The 18,516-nt window shown below is 46.7% G+C and overlaps 1 protein-coding gene across 2 annotated transcripts in view; it reads right to left on the bottom strand.

The window, feature by feature from the left end:
• EDIL3 (EGF like repeats and discoidin domains 3) overlaps nucleotides 1–12,894 on the bottom strand; it is a 237,446-nt gene extending 224,552 nt beyond the window's left edge. For both annotated transcript variants that reach the window (XM_058044014.1, XM_058044015.1), the window contains exon 1: nucleotides 12,624–12,894. In XM_058044014.1, coding sequence (XP_057899997.1) covers nucleotides 12,624–12,690 — 67 coding nt within the window. In that variant the 5' untranslated portion in view covers nucleotides 12,691–12,894. The remainder of the gene's footprint in view (nucleotides 1–12,623) is intronic.
• Nucleotides 12,895–18,516: the final 5,622 nt, after the last annotated feature.

Raw genomic sequence — 18,516 nt, 5'->3', positions numbered from 1 at the left:
AAAGAGCAGGGGTGATTCAGGGAGGGTAGGAGGAAAAAGAAGTTGGTATTTTATTTTTTAAACTACATCAACTTTGAGGAAGCACCTTCCATAAGGCCAGTTTCAACAGATACACACTCTAGACTGTAATCTACCAGAACAGCAATTTTGTGTCTTTTATGTTGTTCTTTTTCAAAGAACATATGTACTATCTCTAAAATCTTCAGTAATCTTACTTCTCTATCTTAACAGAAAAATGGGCCCGAGAAAAAACAAGCTCTTTCCACAGCTGCTTTTCCTACAGAAAATTTGTTCAGAGACCCTACATGAAAGGCCTTTAAAAATTAGCCCAACTGTTACAAGATACCTAGACCATGTTGTAAACAGGCCAGGCATTCTCAATTTCAATTGTAAAAGCTTCTTGCACCTCATTTTGAAAACTAAAAAGAAATGAGAATCTCCTGCATGCATGGTAAAAAAGTGAGAATAACACTGAAAGACATTAACTGAGAGCTCTCCTGAAACAGCATTTCCAGATGATTCCCTGTTTTTTTTGAGATCTCTGAAAATCTTTGGGTAAGTATTTCCAAAGAGTTGGTAAGTATACCAACTCTTCTTTCACACACACACACAGAATGAAATGGATGTTCAAGCAGCTGCTGTGTCTGCAGCACTGGCACTACAGGAGACTCAAAACATGACTTTTATGAGGCATAAGTCATCAAACCTCATCATTTCTCTTAAAAGCAGATGCCTTTTTCTACTTCATGTATTGACCTTTGTTTTCAGACTTCAGAGATGGAAGGTACAGACATGTCAAGAATAAGAGATGGGTGTCAACGACAGGAAAAATCTTGATGTGACACAAGGGACAAAAGATTGCTACGAAAGATGCTAGCACAAGACTTCGTGATTATCATTAGAGCATTAAAAGAGTGAAAGGGTGGCTTCCTGACACTCAGAAACCATTAAAAGTATAGGTTTTTGCTGCAATTCTTCAGCTCTGCAAATGGTGCTCCTCTAGATTAAAAAAGATTAAAAATTATAATTACATACCAGTGATTTTTATTCCGGTGAAGTTTGGGTACAGTTTTTGGGATATTTCTCCTTCCCTCCTCTACCTCAAAAGGAAATGTTGAGATAGAATTTAAAATCTGGTCAGATTTTTCTACAAGTATAATGCTCTAACCAGAATTCATCTGGAAAAGAAACCAATGTACCCATTGTTAATTGTTAATTACTCTCTATGGAAAATTTTTCAAAAAACCACAAAACCTCATGAATTTGCTTATCAAAAATCCCAAACAATCAAGCAGCAAGCTAATTGGTGAAAATTAGTCAGTCAGGAATCTCAGACATTTTGAAGAGTCTTCTCTTTTTCCTCCGGAAGGAACTGAAGCATACAATGCTTTTACCCATTTTGTCTTCTCTCTTTCTTCCTGCTCAGCCTTCAGCTGGTCTGAATGGAGGAGCCAGAACCACATTGACTCCCTGGTAGTTTTAAAACAGATTTCTTGCTTGGAATTAAGCCAGAGCAGGATTTCTAAGGCAGGCAGATCCTCCTGTTTCCACTGAGAGCACGTGGGGAGCCTCTGAGCCTCACCTGCTCTATGTGGCCCAGGAGGGATCCTTATCCACAAGATAAATATTTGCTACAAAATAATTAGAGAAGAAAAAAAAAAAAAAAACAAAACACTGTAATGTGTCCTCAACAAAATAACCTACTGGGATAGACTAGTTAATCAACACTGGATCTGCCCCAGGATGGTGAGACAGCCACTTTGGACTGGGAGATGGACAGGAAAATGTGGAATTTGCTCCTCTGCCTTCATCCATGCCAAGGCAAAGCAGACAGGAATGCAAGGGATGCTCATGGACCTGATTTCTGCACATTTCCACGGTGGGAATACACAGCTATACTCGAGGAAAGGGGAAATTTCCATAACTCACCCCTGAAGGAACCAGCTGAGAACACATGCAGTGTTCAACATCCCTGTCCATGTCGCTTGCTTCTCCCTCCTTGTCCCATCTCCCTTCCTTGCACCATCTCTGGCACTTGCCTGCTCCTGCCTTAAGCCATCCCAAGAAGGCAAACTACCAGAGAATTTTACTGTTCTGTGTAAGAACACCACTGGCGCTGGAATTAGGGAAAAAGCCAGTGGCAGATAAAGTCGATGGGCTTTGGCCAAACTATCAAATCTCACAGAGTTGCTCATCTCAGTTTTGTCTTGCAGTAAAAAGAACAAAAACACAACTCTGGAGGCTTGGGAAGCTTCCTACAGACCAGACATTTGTTTCGCTCTTCCCTGACCGAACTGCTCCGACCCACAAGTCGGAGCTGCACCTCCTAGTGCTCCACTTTTACACACACTCAGCATTTTGGCTTCATTTTGGCTGACAGAGAGTAAGCTTATATAAATTATTAGGATGGGAGGGTGGGCAGGCCCTGGCACAGGGTGCCCAGAGCAGCTGGGGCTGCCCCTGCACCCCTGGCAGTGTTCCCTGGACACTGGGGCAGTAAAAAGTGTCCCTGCCATGGCAGGGGTGACACTGGACGGGCTTCAAGGTCCATCCCCGGCCCAAAGCATTCTATTACTCTATAATTCTCCGTTCTTAAATTCACATTTTTATGTAATTATTCATCTATACTGAAAGATATTGAGGCATATTAGAGCAATCACTGCTCTTGCTGTGTGAACCAATATAGATGGGGAGCTAACATTAAGTCAATATATACAGTCAATCACACTTTATTCCAGCTGACTTCCAAGCTCTTGTTCAGAATGTTGCTTTGATTTTTTTCTTCCCTGATGGATTTCACAAAAGAAAGGATAGAACTGACACTACATCCCCAGCTATGCCTGACATTGCTTCAATTACCCTTTTTTTTTATTTCTTTATGACTTTAGTGACAGGTTGAACCACAAGACCCACATTTGGAGTAAGAGTTTAAGGTTAAGTGAAACCACCCCTAGGAAGGTGCCAGAGCATTTCTGTAACTGTGCCACAGTGCAAAAATGCAGCATTTCTAAGAGAAATTTCTGAAAGAATTTATATCCCTGAATAAGGATACCAGGTTGAAGAGAAGCCTGGTGAAGAAAGGCAACGTGTCAGAATAGGATGGGCTTGATCACACCCAAGAAAATGAAAGTCATTATCAAAGAGGTTGATCTTTATCCTGAAGGGCTATCTGTAGGGAGTGCATCATTCTGTACAAGGTCTGAGGGTAAAGCATAAAAAAAGACATTAAAGAAATTACACAAAAGCATCATTAAAGGAACATATATAGCATGCATCATAGAAGGGAGCTACTAGGTCATTCCAGCTACTTCCCATGACAGCAGCACATCATTTCCCCATCCACACTGTACATTATTCACAGTATCAAGCTAATCTTCCCTTAAAATTGTTCAAATAAATAGAACTGCATGGTTTTAAAATAGTTCTGGAATGGTATCTGAAAGCAATCAGCTAGTGGGTCTTAGTTTTTAACCTAGAAAAGACCTTGCAAAGCAATCCCATGCAATTCCTCACACAAGCAAGAAATCTGACAAGTTACATTGCATGTAATAGTTTCTCCATCTCTACTTCAGAAGCCTGACCTCGAAAAGGAGTAAAAAAACCCAAAGAAAAAAAACACTGGCAAACAAATTAAAGCAGGATGGTCTAAAGAACTATAATGCAGAGTAAACAGGAAGGAAACTTGGATTTCCAGGGCTGGTTGTCTGCAGTGACACCCAGCAGTGACAGAAGCTCTCCTACATGAGGGAGAGACAGACTGAAAGATGTAAACAAATGCTAAACATAAAATAAATCTAATTTTTTTTTTCTATTTTTTGTGCCTCCGCTTGGCGCATGCAAGTCTTATCTGTAAGCATTTCTTGCGTGATCTATTGTAACTTCACTGTAGCAGAAACCTAAGACATGGATAATCAGATGCCAGAAATTACTGTTATTTATGCTCCGCTGTCACAGCTCTCCATAATTATGCAGGTTGACACAGCATCTTGACAATGATAGGGAAAAAAAAGCAGCTTTTGCAGAGATTTTTTTTCAGCCTCCCTACACAGAATCTCAGCAAACAAAATTGCTGCAGCTAAAAATTAGCAATGTAGTCATCTCCTTCACGTTTGGTTTGGGGTTTTTTTTTTTTTTGGCCTGTCAAGAAGTTACTATTGTAAGAGTACTCAAAGACATGAATAAAAAGGTCTCTATGTCTACATGGTAGCTTTATCCTACAGTAGGACCACAATCTGACTATGCATAAATAAATGCCTTTTGTTGTTTAGAACTGAAAATAATCAAAGAAAAAATTAGTTGCAAGGGGTGAGGGGCAAGAATGAGAGAAGATTATTTGCAAAACACTGAGAAAACACCCTGCTTTGCATTAAAATTAAAAATTTGCAACTGTGGGGTTCAAATCCATAGCGTGGAGCACTTAACAGTCACCTGAGCTCCTGCTGTCCCAGGTGTGTAAGCTACACTCCAGAGTGAGCCTGTTCACTGGTTAAACTGCTGTGCTTACAGAATTGCAATGTTCTGATAGAGCACTTGGGATTAGGAAATTTCTCCATCGGCTTTAATCAAGAGCCACCACTTGATGCAGAAACTGCACCCTGGAGGGGGGGGTCTATGCCTCTGTGTCTGACCCCACTCTCCCACACACCACCTGGGAGAGGAGGCAGCAGGGAAACCCCACACCAAACCCTCCCACCTCCTCCGGGAGAGGCTTCGCTTCCCTCCCTGTCCCCTGTGGCCTCCAGGGTCACAAAAACCCCCACAAATCTGAGGCACAATTTTCTCTCACGTCATGAGATTCCTGCTGGGATGTGCCAAGCTCCTGCTCTGGCTCTGCTGAAGGAGTGCTGATCTTCTTGAGCCTCCTTATCCATCTGCTGCTCCTCCCTGCTGTCATCTGCACAGTTCAGCTTGCTGCTTTAAATACTGCGCCTGAAATCCTGACTCCTAAAACCCAGAACTTGTCGTTCTGCTGCCGCAGTTGGGAGAGCTGAGATAATCCAGGATTCTCCACTTAAGCAGCGTAGGCAGAAGGACGGCTTGGCTGAGCAGGAATATTCTCTTGGAAGTAAGGCAGTAAAGGAAGGCATGTGCCCAGTGTGAGCAGGGCCAGGTGGCATGGGAAGAACACAGAGATACTGCTGCCAGCGGAGGGAGAAAATTGTATGGCCAAAGCTCAGATCGAGTTGGTGCTGCAAGAACTGTGTGGGGGACAATGAAAAGAGATTTTCTGAATAAAATAATGGCAGTAGGCAGTGCAAAAATACCATTGGCCTATCCCAGGAAGAGGATGGGCACCTCACAGACATGAACAGGGACAAGGCTGAGGTGTTCAGTGTATTCTTTGCCTCCTTCTTTGATACAGATGGACCAAGATGGTCCTGGTGCCCTGAGCTGGAGGACCATGACTGTGAGGATGAACAACTCCCAGTTAACCCCAGTCTGCTGCTCCACATAGATCCCTACAAATCTATGGGGCCTGATGGGATTAACCCCAGAATCCTCAAACAGCTACTGATGTCATCGCAAAACCTCTCCTGATGATTTTTGAGTGGTCTTGGGAATCCAGAGAAATCCCCAAGATGACTGGAAGATGGAAAACATTGTCTCAGTTTTGACATTGTCTCAGTTTTCTCCTTCTCTCTCAAGGACAGCAAGAAGAAGGACCCCAGAAACTACAGGTCTGTCAGTCTCACTTCAGAGCTTGGTAAAGCTATGAAGATTATTCTGGAAGCTATTGAAAAACACCTGGAGGACAAATCACTGGCCACAGCCAGCATGGCTTCATGAGGGCAAAGTCCTGCTTGTCAAACCCAATTTCCTTTCAAGGTGACCCACTCAGGGGATCAAGGGAAAGCAGTTGATGGAATCTTTCTGGATTTCAGGAAAGTTTTCCATACAGTCTCTTACAAGGTTGTTCTGGACAAACTGTCCATCCCACAGCTGGATAAACACATCATGAGATGGGCAAGCAGCTGGATCACGGGTCAGGCACAAAGGGTGACAGTGACTGGGGTGATATCACACTGGGAACCCATCACTAGTGAGGTTCTGCAGGGCTCCATCCTCGGCCCTGTGCTCCTCCATACCCTCAGGAATTACCTGGATGCAGGACTGGAAGAGATCTTGAGGAAGTTCACAGATGATACAATACTGAGGGGAGTTGTCAACTCCCTCAAGGGCAGGGAGGCCCTGCAGAGAGGCCATGACAAACAAGAGGCCTCGGCCAGCTCCAGCCTGCGAGGGTCAATGAGGGGAAGTTTGGGATTTTGCCACGGACAGACTGGGGAATGAGGGGCTGGGAAGCAGTGCCAGGGAAAGGGACAGGGCTCCTGGTCAGTGGCAGTGCCCTGGAGCCAGCAGGGACATCCCTGTCCTGGGGACACCAGGCCCAGCATGGCCGGCCGGGCCAGGCAGGGATTGTCCTGCTCTGCTCTGGGCCGGGCCGGCCTCACCTGGAATATTGGTGCAGTTCTGGCATCACAACATAAAAACAGATGTTAAAGTGTCAGAGTGTGCAGAGAAGGCCGTGGGGATGGTGAACGGAGTGGAGGGGCCGTGTGAGGAGCGCTGAGGGCACTTGGTGCGCTCAGGTGGAGAAGGGAGGCTGAGGGCAGAGCCATCACAGCTACAGCTCCCCGTGAGAGGGAGAGGAAGGGCAGCTCTGATCATCTCCGATCCCTGATCTCTGCTCCCTGGGACACTGGCAGCACCTGAGGGAAGGGCTGGAGCTGGGCCAGGGATTTGGGATGGAGCCCAGGGAAAGGTTCTTCCCCAGAGGGTGCTGGGCACTGCCCAGGCTCCCCAGAGAATGGCTCCCCAAAGCTGCCAGAGCTCCAGGAGAGTTTGGGAAACACTCCAGGGAGGCCCAGGGTGGGATTTTGTGTGTCTGTGCAGGGACAGGAACTGGGCTGGATAGACCTTGTAGGTCAGCATATTCTGTCATTGTGTCAGTATTTACTTGCTCATTTTCAAACAACTTGACCAAATCTATATCTATATATCTATCTATATCTATATCTATATCTATATCTATATCTATATCTATATCTATATCTATATCATCTATATCTATACCATCTATCTAAGTATATCTATATCTATAAATCAAAATACATAAGCCTTATGGACACAAGTCTTTCATAAACAAGCCATAAAGCCCCCTTTTTGCCCCTTATTAAAGAAGTGTGTGGAGTGAGGAATACTATTGATAACCTCAAAAAAATCATAGACGGTGCTTTTTTTGGCATATAACAAATTCTTACTTCAAATACGGAGCTGTGAATCAAGAATTCATAGGATGATTAGGTCTTACCTAACATTTCCTAAACTTCTAAGTATCAGACCAGATGTGAGGCACATCAGTGGCTGCAATTCCTCTGTATAGTCTCTGGAGTGTAGATATACCCAAATTATACCCAAAGTGCAGTATGTTTGCATATAGCTGCTATACATTATGTAAAATTAAGATGTTTTTATGTGTGTTTCATATGATAATGCATTCACACACACACACACACACACACACACACCCCACATATAGTTATTAGATGGATTAGCTAGAGACTTTATTAGATAATTATGGTCTGCTTCATTTCTCAGCTTTCGGAACTTAAAATAGAAAAACACCCCTAGTGTGATGAAAGGTAACACAGCTTGCTGATTAGAGGGAAGAAAAACCCACACAAACAAATGAATCAAAAACCCCACAAGTACGTTAAAGCATATTCCCTGACCAGCAAGACTGAGATTTGATAAAACCTCAAAGCATGAAGGTGTGGCTTCCTTCCAGGTCCTGGGAGAGAGATGCTCATCCTATCCCTGCCTTCACAGCAACAGACCCCACAGCTGTGGGTCCAAAGTGGGTTTGGACAGATCCTTGCTCTATTCCCACAATATGGATGGCAAAAAAGCTGTTTTACCCTCTACATGGTTTGTTAGAAAATCAGCCATACCCTGCTGTCACTACACATGGTGAATTGCTCTCCCTCAAACTTAAGATCCAAGTTTCCTGCAAAAAGGGAAACTTAGACCCATTATTGCTCGGACTGACATAACACACTGAATTTAGGCTGAATTTTCCTTTCTCCTAGGTTGTCTCCTGAACTTTAAATGCAAAATGTGTTTTGGTCCTCCAATATAAAACAGCATTTTCCAGAGGTTTTAATTTTGTAGATGTTAATGTTCTTACAACCCTTCTTTGGACTTGAATCTTTTTACTCATCTTTTATTTTATAACACATCATCCGACTCAGCTTTCACTGTATTTTGACTGTGAGACTTTTCTGAAACTGAAATTCATCGCTGTTTGATGTTCAACCTGTATTTATTAAACTCAAGCTGGGCTTCAGGTATGCTACAACAATGCCCAATGTCATAGAATCACATAAATGGCCTTGGGTTGGGAGGGACCTTAAAGGTGTCACGGTGCCACCCCCTGCCACACCAGGGACACCTTCCACTGTCCCAAGCTGCTCCAAGACCCAGTGTCCAACCCGTTCTTGGACAATTCCAGGGATTCAGGGGCAGCCACAGCTTTTCTGGACACCCTGTGCCAGGGTCTCCTCACCCTCCCAGGGAATCATTTTGTCACCACATCTAATCTGAGTTGTAACACAGCACCAACCATCCTTTAGGATTTCACAAATCTGTGGCTTGCCTAAGTCTGAGATGTTTCAGAGACTAAGATGAAAACAGTAACATGCCAACTCCTATGTGACTCACAATAAAGTTGAGAATAACAAAGATTCATCTCTGATTCTTGCAGTTTCCTAAACACAGATTCCCCAGGTATCTTCACTTAGGCTGAAGGGGTTTCTGGCTGTGAGTTTGTAGTAGGGGCATATGCTGCATAAACAGCTAATTTAAGGCATAAAAATCTTAATTAAAAGTTGCTGTCTTTTGAAATAACTTCCAGAATGGATAATTTCCTTGATTTTCAACTGGGTGGTAATTGAAAAAATGTGGAGGAGGGAAGATAGGACAGTGACCCTTTCCCCCCATGGTACCATTGATACACAACCTTCTATGAAGTATATCCTTTGAAAAGAGACATAAAGGACAAGGACATAAAGGGCAGTGAAATAGGAGGCTGGGCACGTGAAAAAAAGCCCAACTAATACTACCAGAACGATTAATTCCAGTTATAATAATGCATGGCTTGACATCAAATTTTGTCCTAGGCTGACCAGACACGTACAGAATACAACAGTATATCCACTATATGCTGTCTGGAGGCTATACGAGCAGTCATGGAAAATCAATCTGAATACAAATGTAATTTGTTAAAAGAACAGTGAAAATCATTATGCAGGGTCACACTGTCAGCACTTTGTACAGAAGCAGATGCTGTCCAAAGATGCAAAGGCATTCAGTAAAACAGAAGAACCTTGGTCTTTAAAAGCCTCTGTGATCTTTTCAGCCTTTCAGTATAGATACATGAGAACAAAGCTACAGTTTACCTCTCTTGTTTCTCAGCACTTTTGCTCCTTGCAGCTGATTCCAGCTGCAGAAAGGGGCTTTATAGAAACTTCTAAGCCTCAGAGAGAGTGAAGGTTCCCACTGTAATGGAGAAAAAGCAACATCTTTGGAACACTTCCTTCGAAGTTCCAGAATTTTTTTCGCTCAGGCTGACAGGATACGGCCATTAAATAAGAAATTACACTTGCCTGTTTTCAGCAATGTCAATATAATTTTTAGGTAAACCACACTTAAAAACCCAGCAGACAGCTAAGTGGAGAAGCATGATACAACCCAGGGAGCAGCTTCACTACAAAGACAACTCAAATGGTAATTTTTCAGAAGGTCCTGTTGCAAAAATGTTTATCGTGAAGGTGTGGGATGCACTGATCTGCTGTGCATCTACAGTCCCAGTACTGCTGTTGATCAGCTTACACCACGGCCAGAATCAATAAAGCCACACCACTTTTACATCATGCTTTCCTTTCATCTGATCTCACCCTTCACTGACTGTTCATAAAGCTGTTGGGGATGAAAAAAAAGAACCCTAAAAAACCCCACACAGTGGTACTCACGAACCTGTATTACTGCAGGTGGGATGCACCGCGTTTCTTCCTCCTGAAATTACCTCTAGTAGTCTCTGTAGTCACTCTGGTAGTGACTGTCTGTCCATGCACAGTAAAGCACCAGAGTGCCTGGCATCCAAATTCCACCAAGGAACAGCAACAGCAGCAAATGTAAAAGCTTACAGCTGTTTTTAAATATGCATAAAAGGGCACTGCTTATTAAAAATGCACCTGCATCTTTCTTGCAACCTAAGGGCTGGAAGTCACTGCAGCCTTGAAGGCTGGTTTCATCCTGTGCTTGCATATAGACACATCTCTGAAGATCAGGCTCCTGTTACAGTGCATGAGATTGCAAATTCATCAGACTGGCCAGGAAGAAGAAAATGACAGTCTCCCATTGAGATGGCTTTTTCATCCATTAGTATCTTTCAATCTCTCTCCCTTAAAATCAACAGAACAGCAAAAAGACAGAAAGGATCTCACCCCAAACTTGCTGACATACTGTGTACTTATTCCAAGCACAAAAAGCAAAAGGTGTTTTTAAGGCATCATGAATAAACAGGATTTTGACCTCCACCATTACTTTGCTGAGCTCCATCAAAAAAAGCCAGTTGGTGTTTTTCTTTAACAGTAGGCTGGAAATGCAGGTCAGTAATGAAGTATATGACTTAACTTTCATCTGCATTTGGAATTTACCCTGAGAGGCAGCTGGGAACCCGCCACTGCACAGATGACACTTCCACTGGTTTTCGTTCTACACCATTATGGGAATGGACTCATGGTGAGTAGTTCAAAACTGCACTGCTCAAAACCTGTTTTTGGAAGAGTTTTGGTTACTTACAGTGCTTGGAGTCATTGCAACTTTGAGAGGATCTATTAAAAGTAAATGTTATGACAGCCACCAAAATTAACCCACTAAATCAGACTTGTCAAGCAGCATTTTGCTCCATTTCAGCTCCAAAAAAGACTCAGTACAATGTTCTTCTGTTTCTTTTTGAGAGCCAAGGACAAACCTTTAACTGAACAATCACAGCTTAAGCAATCACAGAGCAAATGGATTTTTTTTCCTTCCTATTTCACTTCTGCTAGAAAACCTATTGAGTTCCCTCTGTTCTGAAGTTACCTGAAAACACGGCAAGAACTGTAGGCTTTAATGAGAAAACACCACAGATGTGAGCTATCAGAAGTTCCAAGCAAGCACAGTGCAAAGCACTTACGACAAGTCCAGACTCCGTGGCAGATACAGCTATCTTCTGCTTAAAAAAAAAGGAGACTTTGGGGAATAAGCTGCAGGTACAAGGACATATTGCATAAGCTATCACATGCTCCCTGCAACTGTGTGAATGCTACCGGATTTTGAGAAGCCGCCGCGCTGAATAATTTAAGGGCTAATAAAATATTCAGTTTTTACTGATACACTGGTTTCATTTTGAAACCTCGGGAAGGAAAAAAAAAAAAAAAAAAGAAGTTAATAATGAGGGGGAAGAGGTCTAAAAGTCAGCGGGAATATTCTGGTACTCATTAGAACAACAGTTGTTCCAGCAAGAAGGAGGATGGAGGGGTCTGCACGCCGGGTGGGAGGCACAGGACGGGGCTGGGAGCTGGTAGAGGGCGAGGAGAACCCTCGGGGGGCTGCGGGCAAAAAGAGGGGACCCAGGAGGGGCTGCGGGCAAGAGGAGGCGACGCACGGGGGTCCCGGAGCCGAGCCCAGCTCCATCGGCGGGAGCGGGACAGCCGGGATGGGCAGCACAGAACGGAACGGGACGGGACGGGAGCGCTCGCCCCCCGCCCCGAGCAGCCCCCCGAGCCCCCCGCGGAGGGGGCACCGTGCCCGCAGCCCCACCAGCAGCTCCTCGCACCCCCAGCTCAGACAACTTTTCAATGCCAGGAGGGCAAACCTCTGCAAGAAGTGATTAACATAAATAATAAAGAGAACTCCCAAGAGAGCTAAAGTTGTCTCTCTGGGGTAGGGCTGGCGTTTTCTTATTTCGGAGGGTTTTTGGGTTTTGGTAGGGTTTTGGGGGTTTTTTTTGTTTTGTTTTGGAAGGGGGTGAGACTCCGAGAAGGCGCCGCGGGTGTTTTAGGATGGAGAAGACCTAATTAGGGGGAGGCAGCGAAAGGGTCGCCTGGCAAGAACTGCTCGCTGCTGCCGAGATGCTCAAGCTCCCGAACGTGTTTGCAAACTGTTCCGCGGTTTGCTGGCTCTCCGGCTCGGAGCTTGCAGCCTCCAAATTACAATGAAGACCTGGAGAGGGGCGGGGGGAGGAAGGGAAAAGCGGTGCGGACAGCTCTGCGGATATTAAATCTTCCCAGCCGCTCATTCTGGATTACATTTAATCACTCGCGGCATTTCTTTCCCCTCTAATTAAGCACAGTTTCCAAACAGAACCAGTCTGAGGATGGATCGTCCGCCGGCTTCTATTTCAAACGCAGAGACAAGTATTATTTTTTTTCTTCTTTCCTTATGCATAAAGAGAAAAGGAGCGCCCAGACAGCCGAGAGCCACCTCCCGGTCCCCCCGCGCACTTGGACTCCGACTTTGCGGGAGCTCCGGCGCGACCCCGACCCCCCGTGCCCGCTCCGTCCCCGCCGTGCCCTCACCTCGGGCGGGGCGCGGCGCCGCCAGGCTCCCGCAGAGCGCCAGCCAGGCCAGCACCGCGCGGCTCATCCTCCTCCTGCTCCTGCTCCTGTTCTCGCTCCTGCTCTCCGCCGCCTCAGCCGAGGGATGCGGGCGCTGGCGGTGCCTCCGCCCGGCGAGGCGATGCGAGGCGCGGCTCGGATGCGCAGGTCCCTCCCGCGGAGCGTCTTCTCCCGGCCGAGCGCAGCAGCCGCCGCCGCTCCGCTGCCACCGCCCTTACGCGCGGCGCGGAGCCCGTCCCGCCGCCCGCCCGCTCTGCGCGCCCGCCAGGTGCCGCCGCGCCTCCAGCATGGCCCGGCCGCCGCCTCCGAGCCGCGTCCCGCCGCCTCCTCTCCTCCCCCTCTTTCTCCTCTCTGCCTTCCTCCTCCTCCTCCTCCTCCCTCCTCCTGCCGCCGCTGCCCTGCCCGCCCCGCAAGGATCCCGGGGGCGGTGCCGCTGGACACACCCCGGCCCCGCCCCGCCCCGGCCGCGCCCCCGGGATGCGGAGGGTGCGGGATGGAGCTGTGGCACAGAGCAGGGACCCTGGGATGAGGAGGGTGCGGGATGGAGCTCCAGCACCGATCCGGGACCCCGCGGTGCGGAGGGTGCGGGATGGAGCTCCCGCACCGAGCAAGGACCCTGGGATGAGGAGGGTGCGGGATGGAGCTCCCGCATAAGGACGGGACCCTGGGATGAGGAGGGTGTGGGATGGAGCTCCCGCATAAGGACGGGACCCTGGGATGAGGAGGGTGCGGGATGGAGCTCCCGCACGGAGCCGGGACCCTGGGATGAGGAGGGTGCGGGATGGAGCTGTGGCACAGAGCAGGGACCCTGGGATGAGGAGGGTGCGGGATGGAGCTCCCGCCTAAGGACGGGACCCTGGGATGAGGAGGGTGTGGGATGGAGCTCCCGCATAAGGACGGGACCCTGGGATGAGGAGGGTGCGGGATGGAGCTCCCGCACGGCGCCGGGTCCCCGCGGTCCCCGCCTGGTCCCGGGGATGCTCCCGCAGCGCTCCGGGGTGCGCGGACGGCTGGAGCGGTACAGCGGGGTTCCTCCCCGCTTCCTCCTCTGCGCAGCCGGGGCTCCTCTCCCGCGGCAAGTCGCATGTCCTGGGCTAGTTTGGTGTTGGGTGGGTGCCTGATCTCGTCCCTCAGGGAGAGGACGCTCTCACGAAGGTGTTTTACCCTCCGCGGAGGAATTTTGCCCTCCACAAACTTCTCTGTCTTGTAGGTGGTGCCCAAGCCTCCCTGCTGCCGAGCGCTGCTCAGTTTAAAATCCCACCTGAGCATCCAGGCAGGGAACTCGCACGGAATCACAGGATTATGGCACGGTTTGGGTTGGAAGGGACCTCAAAGCTCACCACATCCCAACAGGATGAAGGACACCTTCCACCAGACCAGGAGATGCAAAGGCTTCCACCTCCCTCCCTCCCTCCCTCCTCAGGTAGGATGGCATCCTGCCCAAAACTGGAAGGGAGTCAAAACAAGAATGAAAGATGCAGCGATATTTCAGAAGTAGCCCAAGGTAGAAAGTAAGAAGGTCCCACGTCAGACCACTACACACATTTCTTTATTTTAATCTATTTTCATCTCTTTTCCCTACCTGGGTGTACAGAGCCCCGAGAGTGAAAACAGGTACCAGTTTCACCCGTTTCCTACTGGGCGTCAAAAGGCTCTCCAGTTATTTTATATCTGTAATTCGCATCCCGTCTACATGCCTTCATGGCGAAAGACCACATATAAATATTACATTAAGCTTTAATGCACTTGCCGAGTGAGAAGGATGAGCTGAACAGCACTAGGCTGTTGAGAAGCGTTTCTGCAGATACAACCTGAAAGTGCGGGCTGCTTGCATGTCAACGAGAAGAGACGTCGTGGAATTAGGAGTGGAAAGGACCCGTTAAGTCGTCTGATCTCTTGGTTACTCTGGCTGGCACCTCGCAGTAGTTACAGCATTTCGTTTTGCGAGCCCTTTTGTCTGCCATTAAATGCCTGCCAGTGACAGGGTGACAGCCCTTGCCTAGAGCTCTGGTTTTACATCTGAGCTCGCAATTAATCACATTTTTCTTTGACACTGGAAGTGTTTTGGTTTCAACACCTTACATTTGTCAGCAAAGATCTGAAAGGACGAGGCTTTTTTTTTGTGCTGGTTAAACTACAAAATTAACAGAACCGACGCTCCTTGATAAAAAGCATTTGACACCCATAATCCCATGGATTTTTCTGCTCGCACACAGCTCAGTGGTGCCCACACCTGGTGTGCACTTCACCCATCACAGCAGGGCAAGTTTTCTGATGGCACTCTGGGCGGTGCAGCGGGCTAGAACAGATAAAGAAAAATAAACAATCTCCCAACACTAATTTAGCCCACAGCAGCAGAAAATACGTGTCACCATGAGCTGTAGTCCAGTGTAATGCTCTGGACGCGTGGGAGTTTGGTGGCACCCACCAAAACTTTTTCCTGTCCTCACTGTGAGGTGCACAAGCCCAGCTCACCTGGCAGCGCTCAGGTGTGCTGCAGCCACGCCTGCATCCAGCTGCACAGGTACCCCTGCGATTGCATCACCACCTCTACAGCAACTCGGGTTTTATACATCACTCTCCGTGCCAGAGATCTCCCTGAAGAACCGCTGCCTGCAAAGAAAATACTTCCCCTTCTCCCCAAAGGGTTGCTTTGCTGTCAATAAAGAGACAGTGGAAATTTAGGGAGCCTTAATAAAGCTTCTGACACTAACGCATCGTTTCCCTGCAACGGTGCTAATTTTACTGCTTATCTCTGTTTTACAACCAAGAATCCAGCTGTCACAATTACAAGGCGAGCTGCACTGTAGCTGCTGTGGCAGCCCTGCATGCCTGCACCCCCAAGTGGCAGTCTTGCCTGTGATTTTTATTTTCTTGTTTTATTTTTCTTGAGGGAACAATCCCGTAATGCTGCCCCTTTATTTTCCCAATTAGGACAAATCTAAAGGGACTAACTACACTGGGTACCGGGAGGCCTTTTTCCACTGAGAGACTGTGACTAGCAGCTGATTAAAATGACACAGAAATAGCTCATTCAAAGCCAGGCATTGTTTATCCAGCCAAAAGGGACAGAACAACAAAAGGCTTTTCTGCCTGGTTCTTACCTAAAGAGCAGTGCCTTTCTGTTTCCAGGCTCTCAATAAGTTTTACTCAATAAAACCTATCTTCCCACCTCAAAGTAATCAGACTTTTTTGCTGCTCCACTTTGCTGGGCCGCTCCTCCTGCGCTGCTTCCTCCTGCTTGTTCCTGGTGTTTTGGGGATGAGCCAGGATTGGGGGATGCTGCAGGCAATCCCTTCACTCAGCACCTTCCTCCCACCCCAGTTTCTCCCCTTAGCACGGGGCTGCACAACTCCAGCTCAGCGCTGCGAGCTTGGCTCCGAGGTGCAGACTCTTCCTTCCCACCCACAGGTGGCAATCGCCTGCACCTTGGTGTTGTTAAGATGGGTTTTCCGGAGGGAGGCTGTGATATTTCCCGCCCCAGCCTGGGTTTTACCCCAGAGCTCCTCTGCTGCTGTGCTGTGGGCTCACATTTTTGTCATTGGGGTGGTTGTGGTTGCAACATCTTGCAGCACCTCCCTCCTGCAGTGACCTGTCCCTGGCCTCACCTTCTGGATGAAGGTCCTAACCTGGTGACCTTCAATGCCCTCCAAGGTCCCCAAATTATTCATTTTTTAGCATTTTTTGTTTTTCTTGAAGCAGCTGCCTCCTGCTGTTGACAGCAGGAAAACCTGCCTTATGACTCTATAAGTACTACAGGTATGCAAAAATCAAAATTGTGGGGGAAACCCTAGGACCTTCAGGCCTTCCTGAAGATTCTTTTTTCCTTTTTTGGGTTACAAACTTGCAAATCCTTACTGTCATCCCAGTGGTGGAGGCACTTTGCTGTAATATGGGCAGGATGGGCCTGGGATGTCACAATCCATTGCAGCTCAAGCTGAAGTTCCACCTTTAATATCAACATTAATATAAACACACAATATATAAAATCACATTTTTATGTTTGTATTTTGATATTTACCCCTAAGGCAAAACTCTTCCTTCTGCCATGTGGATTCATTATATGCTTTGTGGTTTGGAATTTAAGAGAGAAACGGGCTCAAGAACTGCCAGATATTAATCCCTAATATTTCTGTCTTCCTTTTTCTGCCACCCATAAACTCAAAGACTACTCCTCACTTTCCAGACTGTTCCTACACTTCAGGATAATTCCTGCTTAATTTGACTTAGCTGCACTCTAATACTCAAATCCATGTTTTATTTGTTTACCAATCACTCAGGATCAAGAACTCTTTTGCATCCAATTTTTCTTATGTTCTTCCATCTAAATGATCGTCTCGGTTTGTCAGAATTTTCTGCCTGACAGGATTGCCAGACAGGGACTGTGGAGAGTGCCTAGATCTGCAAAATTCTCTCCCTTAGGCTGAAGATTTCTGTAGACCTTCAGGAGGAGAGGAGGTAGAGTGCAGAGACAAATTAACTGCTGCCTTTCCAAGGGGGAAAACACCCCAAAACTAATGGGAAAGAGCTGATCCATGTCTGGAAATGTCCTCACTGTTTTTCTCCATCTTACTTTAATTAGTAGCTTAAGTTTCCTACATTATTTCCTGTCTTGCCTCAAATGCTCCAATTAACCCTTTGAAGTCTTTCAGTACATTAACCAGGAAAAAATAAATTAAAATTATAGCCTGTAGAAATGCAGGCAGCCACACTGTCCTTAGATAAAGAGCCATCAGTAAAGGAACAGTGACAGCAGGTCTGAATGTGTAACATGAAGATGAATTTGGCACAGGAGAAGAAGGATGGCCAGTGTGTTTAGCAGTGACATCAGGTCTAACATTTGTCACACAAAAGGTGAACCAAGTTACTCCCACCTGGGCTGCAGCAGCAGGAGAGCAAGAGCTGATCCTTCCTGCTCGCCAACCTCTTGCCAATTTTAGATGTCATCCAGACAACGTGAGTGTAACCTGCCAATTACCCTGTAACACCTTTAGGGCGTCTTGGACACCAGCTTTGTGGAGGAGATGAGCTCTATCACCAGATCCCATCACAGCACCCGCCAGATCAGAGCCTCCTCAGGGCCAGAGACCAGGACAGTCTCAGCCTGCACAGCCACAGATTATACTGCCACCTCCGTTTTAATTAGGGCTATAAAAAGCCTCTGCTGCACGCAGCAGAACTTTCCTTTTATTTTATTTTTTTTTTCCCCTCTCTAATAATATGTACTTTGTTCTTCGGGGATTTGTCAGACACCGTTCAGCGTAACTGGCTGCTCTGATTCTGCAAGTCATCCATGTGTGTTTGACTCAAGAGAGGAAGAGATAATACATCTGTCTGTCACCACCACAGCAACACCGCCGGAATTATTCCTGGGGTTGACACAGCCTCTAAAAAAAAAGGGAACAGTTGGTTCTTTTATCTCTTCCCAAGCACAGCCTGATCCCCCACTTCTCAAACATGTGAGGTTTCCCATTAAGTCAACGTGGGTTTTGTGGAAGATCCCGTTCCCCTCAAACATTTCTGGTTCAAAAGCATTGTCATGTAATGCTCCATCACAGGAAAGGGGAGAAGCAGCTGTGCAACACAGGGAAACAGTCAAACTCCATTAAAAAAAAAAAAAAAAAAAAAAAAAAGAACTTTTTTGTTCTGTCTTTTGCAGCACAGAGTTGTTTTTTTCTCTTTTTGACTATTTATAGGAAGGAGCCAACAAAATCAGTATCAGAGTAGGGTTTGATTACTTTTATTTTTGGAAATAAGCTTTTACTGCCTACAGAGTATAGTATTAAAGACTCCTGTCTAAATGCCTGAGTATGCTTTAAAATGAATCCTTTTCCTCCCAAAATGAGAACATGTG

Source organism: Melospiza georgiana, chromosome Z, assembly GCF_028018845.1.
Source record: "Melospiza georgiana isolate bMelGeo1 chromosome Z, bMelGeo1.pri, whole genome shotgun sequence".
Classification (NCBI taxonomy): Eukaryota; Metazoa; Chordata; class Aves; order Passeriformes; family Passerellidae; genus Melospiza; species Melospiza georgiana.
Note: the sequence above shows the minus strand (reverse complement) of the source record. Positions and strands in the feature narration are given on the sequence as shown.